This window comes from Mus musculus, chromosome 19, assembly GCF_000001635.26.
Source record: "Mus musculus strain C57BL/6J chromosome 19, GRCm38.p6 C57BL/6J".
Lineage (NCBI taxonomy): Eukaryota > Metazoa > Chordata > Mammalia > Rodentia > Muridae > Mus > Mus musculus.
The window spans coordinates 46,328,138-46,339,846 of NC_000085.6; the positions used below are offsets into that span (position 1 = coordinate 46,328,138).

The 11,709-nt window shown below is 53.4% G+C and overlaps 2 protein-coding genes and 1 long non-coding RNA gene across 35 annotated transcripts in view; 2 read left to right on the forward strand and 1 right to left on the reverse strand.

Annotated features, from left to right (window-relative positions):
* Positions 1-46: 46 nt before the first annotated feature.
* Fbxl15 (F-box and leucine-rich repeat protein 15) lies at positions 47-2,309 on the forward strand. Of its 2 annotated transcripts, none has more exons than NM_133694.2 (4): positions 47-389; positions 538-691; positions 951-1,456; positions 1,965-2,309. In NM_133694.2, the coding sequence occupies exons 1-4, from the start codon at positions 337-339 to the stop codon at positions 2,152-2,154; spliced, it is 903 nt and encodes a 300-aa protein (NP_598455.2). In that variant the 5' UTR covers positions 47-336; the 3' UTR covers positions 2,155-2,309. The 2 variants fall into 2 exon arrangements, with proteins under 2 accessions (NP_598455.2, NP_001365702.1); NM_001378773.1 differs by having other exon boundaries at positions 50-389; positions 538-799; positions 1,965-2,308.
* On the reverse strand, positions 1,675-10,535 carry Cuedc2 (CUE domain containing 2). Of its 30 annotated transcripts, none has more exons than NM_024192.2 (10): positions 10,432-10,523; positions 10,176-10,274; positions 4,481-4,564; positions 3,776-3,919; positions 3,620-3,681; positions 3,409-3,536; positions 3,153-3,329; positions 2,915-2,976; positions 2,783-2,843; positions 1,675-2,697 (listed from the first exon to the last, which is right to left on the reverse strand). In NM_024192.2, exons 3-10 carry the CDS (start codon positions 4,552-4,554, stop codon positions 2,551-2,553), a joined length of 855 nt encoding a protein of 284 aa, NP_077154.2. In that variant the 5' UTR covers positions 4,555-4,564; positions 10,176-10,274; positions 10,432-10,523; the 3' UTR covers positions 1,675-2,550. The 30 variants fall into 30 exon arrangements, with proteins under 30 accessions (NP_077154.2, NP_001157762.1, NP_001157767.1 ...); NM_001164290.1 differs by having other exon boundaries at positions 10,176-10,283; XM_006527276.3 differs by having other exon boundaries at positions 2,403-2,697; positions 4,481-4,561; positions 10,432-10,534.
* Positions 10,536-10,622: 87 nt separating this feature from the next.
* The window catches only part of Gm36493, a 5,372-nt gene continuing 4,285 nt past the window's right edge, over positions 10,623-11,709 (forward strand). The window contains exons 1-2 of one of the 3 annotated variants that reach the window (XR_386762.4): positions 10,623-11,196; positions 11,537-11,647. This is a non-coding gene — a long non-coding RNA (predicted gene, 36493). Of the gene's footprint in view, positions 11,648-11,709 lie in introns of all 3 variants that reach the window. The other 2 variants (XR_386761.4, XR_386763.4) reach the window with 2 other exon arrangements.

The following is an 11,709-nucleotide window of genomic DNA, read 5'->3' on the forward strand; positions in this document are numbered from 1 at the left end:
CCTGGCTCCGCCCCTTCTGCCTTTGGCCTTGTCTGCTCCTCCCATCACCACTCAGAGGCGGCTACTGGCCCGCAACGGAGACCGAAAGCAGTGTTCGCTCGCCGCTACTCCAGCCTCGGGCTTCAAGCCCTGTAGCTGAGAAGACATCTAATGGTACATCACTGGTCCGTTCTGCCTCAGTTTCGGGATCCATCCGAAAAGCTTCCTGACAAGGATTCTCAGTGAGACCGCACTCGATTAAATCGGTCTGTCTCTTCCGACCAAGGAGGCGGGCTCGCCGCAGCCGCTTCAAGGCCAAAGCGAGTGGAGCTTACTGCGCACGCGCAGTAGACAGCGATGGAGCCACCAATGGAGCAGTCCGGAGGGGAGCAAGAACCAGGAGCTGTCAGGTACCGAGCACTGGAGGGGCCTAGGGAGGGAGGGCAGCCGAGTCTGGGCCGGACGCGGATCCCTCTTGCCAGCCGGGACTCTCGGGTATAACAGAAGGACTCGCACGTAACAGCGGCCCGGGGACGTCAACGCCGTTTTCCCCCTCAGGCTCCTGGACCTGCCCTGGGAAGACGTGCTGCTCCCGCACGTCCTGAACTGGGTCCCGCTGCGCCAGCTGCTCCGGCTGCAGCGCGTCAGTCGCGCCTTCCGGGCGCTCGTTCAGCTGCACTTGGCGAGGCTGCGCCGCTTCGACGCCGCTCAGGTGAGCCGGGGCCCGGAGCCACGCCCACGCCACGCCCCCGCGTGGGTACCACCGTCGCCCCGCCTCCAGGCCAGCCCCTGCTGCGCGGTAAACCCTTCCCGACCCCGGGTGAGACGTGGAGAATTCCAGAGGGCAGCGGCTCGGAGGGAGCTCGGTGTCCCTTCTGGGAGGGCAGGGGGCAAAGTCCCGAAGTTAGGCGGCTGCCAGGCAGTGGCCCGCCCCGGGGACAGACTTGAGTCTCCGTGTCTCCCGCCCGTAGGTGGGTCCACAGATTCCACGGGCGGCACTAGCCCGGCTACTGCGGGATGCTGAGGGGCTGCAGGAGCTGGCGCTGGCTCCGTGTCACGAATGGCTGTCGGACGAGGACCTGGTGCCGGTGCTGGCACGGAATCCACAGCTCCGGAGCGTAGCGCTGGCCGGCTGCGGCCAACTGAGTCGCCGAGCCCTGGGGGCGCTGGCTGAGGGCTGCCCGCGTCTGCAGCGCCTTTCCCTCGCTCACTGTGACTGGGTGGACGGGCTGGCACTGCGTGGCCTCGCTGACCGCTGCCCGGCTCTGGAGGAGCTAGACCTCACCGCCTGTCGTCAACTCAAGGACGAGGCCATCGTGTACCTGGCGCAGAGACGCGGCGCGGGCCTCCGCAGCCTCTCATTAGCAGTCAACGCCAATGTTGGGGACACTGCGGTTCAAGAGTTGGCTCGAAACTGCCCGCAGCTCGAGCACCTAGACCTCACCGGCTGCCTTCGGGTCGGAAGCGACGGTGTCAGGTGCCTGGGCATGGGGGCGGTACTGTAGGAAGTGGGCAGTCACTTTGGGGATAGGGAGGTGGGTTGTACTTGTCAAAGACCCATTAGAAAGACCTCTGGCATTTTTTAGGCTAGAAAGTGTACAATTAAAAACAAAACAAAACCAAAAACCAAAACCAAAACAACCCCCCCAAAAAAAAAACAAAAACAAAAAATAAACAGACTTGGGAGCCAAGATTGACACACTGAGAAATGTCACATAAAGTTGATTTCTGGCATTTCTGCAACAAGGTGGGTAATCTAGAAACACTGGAAGGAACTATGGATTGGTACTCTCTAAGAACCAGAAACCCCAAATGAGCCTGGAGTCTGTAATTCCTTCCTGGCCCCTTCCTTTAGGTACAGTAAAAAAGAGCAGACCCTGAGCTGGAGGGAAAGCTAGAACTTGCTGGAGCCAGCTGCGGGTTTAGAGGGCTGGCCCTCCAGACCGTGAGATTCAGCACCTAGCATCACCATACTCCTCCCTCAGGACACTGGCCGAGTACTGCCCGGCGCTGCGCTCTCTGCGGGTGCGGCACTGCCACCATGTGGCTGAACCGAGCCTGAGCCGCTTGCGGAAGCGTGGTGTGGACATCGACGTGGAACCACCCCTGCACCAGGCTCTGGTGCTACTCCAGGACATGGCAGGCTTCGCACCCTTTGTCAACCTACAGGTCTGACTAACTTTCCTTGGGGTGGGAGCACAGCTGGACTGTGTAGCCCGGGCTTGACCCTGAGCCATAGGGAAACTGAACTGTGGGGGCCTGTGGTTGACAGGCCTGTGAAATCCCCTGTCCCACCCTGGAATTTCAAATAAAGAGCTTTTTACCCCTTCTTGCGTGGTGCATAGGGGACGGGAAGCTGGGAACTAGTCAGAGAGACAGGTTTTTTCCCTGCCCTGGGGGCAGAAATGAGCAGAATGAGCATATACCTTCCTTGGACCACTTTTACTGTGCTCTTGAAGGAAGCCCCAAGAATAGAACACTAGAGCAAGGGCCTCCAGAAGGGACAGGGTGGATGGGAGGGTGTCTGCATCCCTCTGGGATCAGCAGTGCTCGGCAGGATCCAGCACTGTCTCAGTGGAAGCGGTACTTTCTGGCCGGCTTGAGGTTGATGTATGTGGCCTTCATCTCCTCGGCCTCAGGGTTCCGGACATCTTTGAATCGCTCTCCCTTGGTGCTCACTACTTGGTTGTCGATGTATCGGATCAGCTTCTTGGGGGCCTGTCAGGCAATCAAGCAATGAATGACGAAAACCAGGGCTTGGCACAGCTCATTCCACACCCCCCAGCTGCAGACCCCCTCTTACCTCCTTGGGAGCCATAGGTCGGTGAGTCTTCTGGTCCTCCGCCCTGTCCACCATCATGTACCTGCCAAACGGACTGGGTGAAGCTCCGGCCACCTGGAAGACCCTCCAAGGCCCTGCCCAGCCCAGACTTACTTCTGAAGGATGAAAGACTTCAAGTCATCCTTTTGGGGGCCTCTGAGACGCCTGGGCAAGTCCTGCAGAGACGGGAGACCTATGCTAAGCCCAGTGGTAACAACATGAGCAGAGATGAAGACAGGCAGGGTATGCACTTAGCAAGAAGGGCAGCGATGAGGACAGGCAGGCTGTGCACTTAGCAAGAAGGCCTAATGGAGCTGAGGTTACTAGGGCGGGGGGGGCTGAGAGAGGATACCTGACTTGGGCCGTCCCAGCCTGGAGGCCCCTCTTCCTTGCCCTCTACCAGCATGTGCACAGCTTCCTCCAAGTCCCCCCGAGCTTTGGCCAGCACCCACTGGGCCTGCTCCATAGAGCAGGTAGGGAAGACCTCCAGGAGCACATCGACTCCTGGCAGTTCTTCTGCCGCAGCTGCCTGTGGGCACAAAGGCCAACAGTCGGTTCCGCTTCTTCCCTTCCCACCCCGAGGCCCTTTGTGGGTCCTCTCGCAGTACCTCATCTAGGGTGTTCCCGGGAGCAGCGGGAGGCCTGCTCTCTTCTTCGAGCTTTTCAGCTTGCCTCGGGGTCTCTGGAAAAATGGGCACCTGACCTTGGACACAGGAGCTCTGTGGGTGCAGGTTCTCTTCAAGAGGCAGAGAGGGTATCGGATTTGGCAGGGCTCGGGCGGGGATGTGAATCCTCCAAATACCAGGTCCCCAAACTCACCTTTGTTCCTAGCATCGCTCAGCTGCACCGAGAGCTTCTGCATCATGTCTCCTATTATACCTCTGAAAGGGCAGAGAAGGTGGTGAGGGGGACCACTCTGCCCCAACCCCAGCCAGCCAGGCCCGCCCCCTCCTTTTTGCCCTACCCAAGCCTTACCTGGGGATGTGGGCAAAGCCAGGCACATAAGCCTCCATCATTTCAGTGAAGGCCTCCATATCAAAGTTCTCCTCTGATGGTCCTGAGGGGCCCAGGTCCTCCAGGACCCCAAGCACATAGGAGAAGATGACTTCATCCAAGCCACTGTAGGAAAGAACAAGTCCACAGGGCAGGACACTGGATGTGTGCAGCAGCCCGACCCAGCCTAAGACCTCACTCCACAGTTTCACTGGGGGTGGGGGATGGGGGCCTGAGTCAGCTCAGTCCTTGAGGCCCACTTCCTCCCAAGTCCTTCAGCTTAGTCCTCCATCAATACAGTGTAGGTGATAGACACAATATGAGCGATAAGACCATCTAAGCAAATACAAATCAACTCCCCAGAGCTGGAGAGATGGCTCAGGAGTTAAGAGCGCTGACTGTTCTTCAGAGGATCCAAGTTTAATTCCAGCACCCATGTGAAGTGGCTGCCTATACTGCCAGCTCTTGTGGTCTCCATGGGCACCTACATGCATACGTGCGCACGCGTTCACACTCTCACACACACATACACACACACACACACACACCATGGTTAAGAGTGCTCGCTGTTCTTGCAGGACTCAGTTCCCTCAGAAGAGGGCTGAATAGTTTCTAATCACCTTTTCATTGGCCAGCGCCCACAGTATTGTCTGGCAGCCGCCTCTCTGAACCTGGCCTGTCCCTTACCTGAGGTCTGCCTCTGGCAGGTGTGCCTGAACGAAGGTGAGGAGGGCTGAGCCGACGATCCTCTCCAACTCCATGCTGGGTCTTCTGAAGATACACAAGACAGAGTTGCCAAGTCTCTGGCCTGCCTCCACCCACTAGGCCATGGGGCAGCAGCCCCTGCTCTCCCTTCTGAGGCTGAACCAGCTGTTGATGTTTGTTGCCCTCCCAGCTCCTTCGAGCAGAGCCACTCCCGTGGCCACCCACTTCTACCTCCTTCAGCCCCAGACAGGGTCCAGCACTGTCTCTAGAAAGCTTCCAAAGGGAGTTGAGCCCACCCCCCATCTCCTGTGGGGAGAAGCTGAGGTCTTGGGGGTCACATGCTTCTGGCTAAGGAATCTCCTTACTGAAGGGGCTACTTGGCCCCCAACTCCAATCACAAAAGGCTCCATTGTCCAGCCCCGTAAAGAAGGAGGTCTCAGGACCAAGCGCAGCCCTTCCCCCATCCAGGATAGGCCACCCACTCTTTGCACAAAGGGACTTCTTTTTTTTGCTCCGGAGCTTATGTAAAGGAGAATCCTACATGGATTCTCTCCTCTTGCCAAATCCCTGCCTTTGCAACAGCCTGGGCCATGAGAGACCTTTGTCGTCTTCCAAGTCTATAGAGTACCACACAGTCTGGTCCTTGCCCACTTCAATCTCACACTCCCGGCCAGGTGTGGTGGTGCCCACCTTTAATCCCAGCACTTGGGAGGCAGAGGCAGGCGGATTTCTGAGTTCGAGGCCAGCCTGGTCTACAGTGTGAGTTCCAGGACAGCCAGGGCTACACAGAGAAACCCTGTCTCAACAAACAAACAAACAAACAAACACAAAAAACCAATCTCCCACTCCCCCCTCACTTGAACTACCCCGTGCCCCTGGTATTGTTCCTTGCACTAACTAGGTGTCTTATTCATTGGTGGGTCCTAGCACCCATGAAAATGTCTGCATTTAGCAAGTGCTAGGTAAATACTTGCTGGCTTAATTCATCTCCATGCTTTTTTTTAAAAAAAGATTTGTTTATTTTAAAGATTTATTTATTTTTATATATGTGAGTACACTGTCACTGTCTTCAGATACACCAGAAGAGGGCATCAGATCCCATTACAGGTGGTTGTGAGCCTCCATGTGGTTGCTGGGATTTGAACTCCAGACCCCCTGGAAAAGCAGTCAGTGCTCTTAACTGCTGAGACATTTCTCCAGCCCCAAGATTTATTATTTTTCTTTTCTGTGTATGAGTGTCTGCCTGAGTGTATATATGGGCACAAGGGTATATGCCCAGTGCTCACGGAGGTCAGAAGAGGGCACCTGATCCATTAGAACTGGAGTTTCAAGAAGTTTGAAGCCACCATGTGGGTGGTGGGAACTGCACCTGTGTCCTTTGCAAAAGCAGCCAGTGCTCTTAACTGCCAAGCCAGCTCTCCAGCCCCCATCTCCATGCCTTTGACTCCTCCAAATTCTGTATGGGAGGGAGCCAGGGATGCACAGATGGTAGGAATGGCTCAAGACTCAGAGAACCAAATGTCAGCCAGTCCTCTCATGTGGAAAGCTCTAGCGTTGCCTCAGAATCCACCTACTTCAAACTTATCTCCACAGGTCCACTTCCCCTGGCAAACACACACCACTCACTCAGCTACCACACATGAACTTGGGGGTACCCTCGATCTTGCCCTTCCTCACCCCTCTCAGGACCCAAATGAGCAAACCAAGTTCTACCGTCTACACTCTCTTCTCCCTCCTGCTAACTTTGCCCTCAGTACAGCTTCTCTTCCTCCATCTCAGCTAGCATTTCTCGGGCTAAGGTTACTAGTTATTCTTCAGGTTTTGGTCCACTGAAGTTGAACCATATAACTCCTCAATTTTGTTTCGAATAGTTTTGTTCAACATTTGCCCTTTCAGCACCACCACCTAGGTCTCCTAAGATCACAGCCCCTGATGCCCTCCCCCTCTGCAGGGATTTCTTCCCTGGCTTCCCTGCTTTTGTCCCCTTCTCTGCTGCCCTCTACCCCCCTTCCCCTACCGCTTTCTTTCTCTCAGCAGTGGCTCATCTGGGCCCATCCTATACACAACCGTATGTCACCAACTCTGGTTCAGTTTGTGACCTACTCGTCCCTATACTTCACTGACACCACTATTTGGAGAGCTTACAGGCATCTCACACTTTGCATGTCCCAAAGGGACATCCTCTCTTACTAATCCCCCAGGTCCTCCCTAAATGCAGATACAGACTCAGAGCTATCCCAGCTACAAGGCTAGGAATTAACCGTGACACCACCCTACCCTTGCTTCCCACCAACCAATTAGTTACCAAATCCTGACTATTTAACACATCTACTTTGAATGTGTGTAGCGTGTAGTCTAGTGTGGTGTGGTGAGGTGTAGTGTATGGTGTGGGAGCGTGGGTGACTTGCTAATGGGGCATACGTACATGGAGGCCAGAGGGTGACAACAGGTTGTCTGCTTTAACCACTTCCCTATCTTTTTTGTTTGTTTAAGACAAGGCCTCTCTATTTAGTACTGGCTGTCCTGGAACTCTCTATGCAGACCAGAATGGTCTTGAACTCGAGACCCTCCTGCCTCTGCCTCCCAAATGTTGTGATTAAAGACATGAGCCTTGGTTTTTTGGTTTTTTTGTTTTGGTTTTGTTTTTGTTTGAGACAGAATCTCTTGTTTGTTTTTGTCTCGTTTTTTGAGATAACTCTGGCTGTCCTGGAACTCAGAACTCTGACTCTGCCTCCCAAGTGCTGGGATTAAAGGCGTGCGCCACCACTGCCCTGTTTGAGGCAGTATCTCTTTTTTGGGGGGGAGGGGTAAGACAGGGTTTCTCTGTATAGCCCTGGCTGTCCTGGCTGATCACTTTGTAGATCAGGCTGGCCTCGAACTCAGAAATCTGCCTGCCTCTGCCTCCCAAGTGCTGGGGTTAAAGGCGTGCGCTACCACACCCAGCTTCTTCATGAACCTAGAGCATTCCATTTTGTCTTTCCTAGCTGGCCTTGGCACTCCTGTCTTCCATCTCTTTCCCAGCAACGTCTTCTCCACACCATAGCTGTATGATCTACTTAAAAGTCCAATAGTTGGGACTGGAGAGATGACTTAATGGTGAAGGGTACTTAGTGCTGTATCAGAGTACCAGAGTTTGTATGTCAACACCCACACCAGGAGACTCCCAATAGGGTCTGACATCCCTTTTTGCCCTACTCCAACACAATAAAGCTTTTTAAAATGGTGATGTGGTGGCACACACCTTTAATCTCAGCACTCAGCAAGCAGAAGTGGCTCTCTGTAAGTTCAAGGCCAGCCTGGTCTACATAGTGAGTTCTGGGCCAGTCAGGGCTACAAAGTAAGACCCTGTCTCAAATGAATTAATTAATATTAAACTTAACAATGATTTCCTATGATGTTTTCAGAAAGTCTTGAATCTTTCTGTGGACAGAGTGCACTTCTCCTTACTTACCAGGGCTTTTCTCAGCTATAGTTAATGAATTATTCAGACCATGTTTAATGTTTCTTCCGGTTGTTTTATGAAGTCGAAGACGACACTCCTGTTTCTCGCCTCCCCTTGCACCCTGCTCCAACCCTAGGTTATTCACCCATGTAGACTCAACATCCTTGGGAACTCAAAAATCAATGACCCCCATCTGCATAGATGATGGGTGAAGCCCACCGAGTTTAACAGAGCAGCGAGTCACCTGAGTGAACTGCCCAGTTAGATCCAAGTTCAGGGGATGTAGCTCAGGGATGAAATGCCTGCATGTGTGAGGCCCTCAGCTGGGTCCCTCAGCGATGTGGCTGTGACAAAACAAGTCACTTTGGGAGGGAGGACTGAGTAACTCCCATCTCCCAAGGAGATGACCACCCTCTGCCCTTAGCCATGGACCTCTGTGCAGGGGCAGAACACCTTAGCCCAGGCATTCTATCCCCAACATGCAACTCCCCTGAAAAGGTAGCCTCCTCGTCCAGAGACCTACCCGACCTTCACACCCTGACTGTTGACAGTGGCCCGGAAACCCCTGCAGGGAAAAAGAAACTTGGCTGCCTATAAAATGTGCCCAGTTTCTGGGGAAGCTTTTTTCAGGGATATATGTGATGTCTCCAGACTAACCAAAGGATAGGGGCTGCCAAGTTGTTGCTGGGGGGCGCCTCACTATCTTCAATGGAAAAGCCTCCTTCCTTCGAGGTTCTGTGGCTGGCTTTTCTGCTAAGGGGGCATCGTCACCTCTCCTCTTGGTCTTGGGCTGATCAAACATGGCCCAGATTCTAACATTTGCCACATCTCTCTTCCCATCCTTCTCTACCCTCCCAGATTCCCCAACATGTCCTTCCTGCTTGAGAGCACCTCCTAATAGTTTTCTCCCCTGAGCTGGGGAAGACTTGAACTACTAAATTGGCTTCCGGAATCAATCTGAGTCCTTGGTTTTTGGTCTGGAGAAAAAAAAAAAAATCAGGATTTCCTTGGGACTTTTCAAATTCCAGATAATAGCCCATAGAATCCCATTACTTCTTGAGAGCCCCAATGAGATATCGCTGTTTGGTGGTACCCATGAAATGTGACAACCATTGTATCATGAATCCTGCTAAAATACCTCTGATGGGGGCTGGAGAGCCAGATCAACAGTTAAGAGCACTTGATCCTGCCTTAGACCTAAGTTGGATTCCCCGCACTCACAACTACCCAGAACTCCAGTCCCTGGGGATACAACATTCTCTTTGAGCTCAAGGGTACCGGGCATGCATGTGGTACACAGTCATACATGCAAGCAAAAGAGTAATACACATACATATAGTTTGATTAAATAAATCTAAAAACATTAGGGAAAACATCTCCGATGATGGCAAAAAGCAGCATCTACTGACTGCATATAAAGCATTTCATTAACTTTTCTTAGTCCTCATAGCCGCTTAAACCGTGGCTAATTCTATGATGCCTGTTACCTGAAAGGAAATGAAGGCCCTGAAATTTTGAGAAACTCCCCTCAGGTCACAGGGTAGGTTAATCGCAGAGTCCCACGGAGAAAGTCTTTGTTAACTAATGCTCCACCTCTCACCACGCCAGTGGTGTGGCCTCTCCTGCCTGGCCATCAGCCTTGCCTACAGCAGAGTCTTTGCGTGTCCGTCCCATCTCAGGACATCTTTCAAACATCAATTCAAAACATCTTTCCCTCTGCCTCTACAAACACGACTCCTCAGGAATCACTTCCTTCTCTACAGCCAACTAACTCAGCTATCCCCATCCTCACTGGCCCGAGATGGCTTGCGAGCCTCCCAAAGGACTAGGTACCCGCCTGCACCCTTCAGACACATTATTAGGGGATGCGGGGCTAGAGGGATCTTCTGGGCAATTACGTAGTGTCATGGTACTCCCTTGGAGTGGAGAGGCACTAAGTATCAATTGAGAGCAGGCCATGTGGATGGAGAATTCCTGGGAAGCAATGTGGGAAGGAGCCCTGGGGAGCTAAGGGGTCCTTAGCCCAGAGGTCTCCACTACTTCCGTGCTCTTTAATAAAGACACACGAAGCGTGACGAAGACCCTAGTAAATACTATTTCACCATGGACACTGTGGGGAACAGGGGATCCCACCATCCAAAGTCAGGCAGGTGCACAAACCCCAACCCCGGGAGGTGAAGCACAGGAAGTGGGATCCCTTGATGGCCGACCCTTGAAGCAAGAGCTTTTTACTACCGTTAGCAGGGCACTCATAAGCCTCCAGAAGAGCTGGCCTGAGGACACAGGGATGCAGCAGCCGCCTCGGGAGAGGGTGAGTCACATGACGAGACAGGCCTGAACGAGCTAGACGTTCCTCCATAGAGGAACACGGAGACAATTAGAGAAAGGGGTCCAGCCGACACCCCCCGGGGGGTACCGTAAGGGAACGCCAGGAGGGGGTACCCTATGTCAATGCTCTCTGCGACTCTCCTAAGGCCGGAGGGGAAATCACCTGCTCCGTCAGGCGCCGCCAGCAACTTGTCCCGCGCGGTGCAGTTCTTATCACCCCCCCTAGCCCCACCAACGAGATCAAAGGCGGGGCCCAGAGCAGTTCCCTTCTGGAGGACGCCGTGGTGGCCATTTTTGAGAAGGGCGCTTTGCCCATACAAGGGCGGGGCTTCTTTCCTCATTTTCAAATGTCCTTGCGTTTTGGATCGGCTCCTCCGGCGGCCATTTTTGTTTTGGGTAGAGAGACATGACTGATTTGTACCCTTTTTGTCCGCTAGAGGTCCCAAACCTTTCGGCATTTATTTCTGAAAGATCCCAGGATATCCCTGCCCGCCTTATTTCCTCTCCCCCAGGACCCCCACCTGGAAATCTTACAGATATCCCTTTCCTCTTCCTTGTCTTTCCGGTCCTTCCTCAATCTGTGTGGCTCACCGACTGGATGTGGTGTCTTCTATTGCAAGATCTAACGATCATATTCCTGCATGTTTTCAATCTGGCTTCAAGCCTTGTCACTGTCAGCCCTTAGGATCTGACTTCCAGGATCTTATGTGTCCTCATTGTCCCTTATTGGTTGGTGTCTTCTCAAGATTAAGGTGGCTTCCAGGGTCTTTGGAAGGTGATGGAACATTAAATACTTGAAGTGAGGATAGAACTGAACCCTGGTCCAAGACAGCCTGCCGACCCTCTCGAACCCCAGTGCCCTCCCTCTTGCCTGCGCTGGCAGAGCCAATAATCTAGAAGAGACAGGGCAGCTACCCACCAGGACCCAGTAAGTAACGCCTCAACTTCTGCTTTCTCTTCCTGCTACCTCAGCTTCCTCAGACTGCCAATGGGGAAGCCCACAGGCATGCCTTCTTTTGAACTAAAATGAGTGCCAAGAATCGCCTTCCATAGTCCACCAGCCAACCCCAGTCTGTAAGGAGGAGCCTCGGTTCTGCGCCAGGGACCCAGGAGCTGTTACTGCCAGCTTCTAGAAACTCAGTCACAGGGGGAAAGTACCCCCAACCCCCAACCCCTAGGGACTGAAACAGTTTCAAGCTATGGAGAGAGGAGATTTCTGCTCTCTCTTCCCCTGTGTTCCTTGCCACGGCCTCCCTCCTCCCCAACAGGGTGGGTGGCTACTGAGAAGGAGAAGGAAGGAGGAGAGGGAGGCACAAGGCTTGGCTTGGCCCATAAAAGCACTGTTGCTGCCAGACTGGCGCTGCTCCGGTTAATAAGAGGTGGGTGACAGCCACTTTGAACTCTGGCCAAGCAGGCCTCTGGAAAGGGAGCAATGGTCTCC

What these genes read in the sequence shown, in the direction of transcription:
- Fbxl15 (NM_001378773.1), top strand. Translation starts at nt 337, where the DNA reads ATGGAGCCACCAATGGAGCAGTCCGGAGGGGAGCAAGAACCAGGAGCT. An exon ending in CAAGAACCAGGAGCTGTCAG is followed by an intron (nt 390 to 537) that starts GTACCGAGCACT and finishes TTTCCCCCTCAG; the next exon opens with GCTCCTGGACCTGCCCTGGG. An exon ending in GTCGGAAGCGACGGTGTCAG is followed by an intron (nt 1,457 to 1,964) that starts GTGCCTGGGCAT and finishes CTCCTCCCTCAG; the next exon opens with GACACTGGCCGAGTACTGCC.
- Cuedc2 (NM_001164292.1), bottom strand. Translation starts at nt 4,554, where the DNA reads ATGGAGTTGGAGAGGATCGTCGGCTCAGCCCTCCTCACCTTCGTTCAG. An exon ending in CTGCCAGAGGCAGACCTCAG is followed by an intron (nt 3,920 to 4,480) that starts GTAAGGGACAGG and finishes TCTTTCCTACAG; the next exon opens with TGGCTTGGATGAAGTCATCT. An exon ending in GAGCGATGCTAGGAACAAAG is followed by an intron (nt 3,537 to 3,619) that starts GTGAGTTTGGGG and finishes TGCCTCTTGAAG; the next exon opens with AGAACCTGCACCCACAGAGC.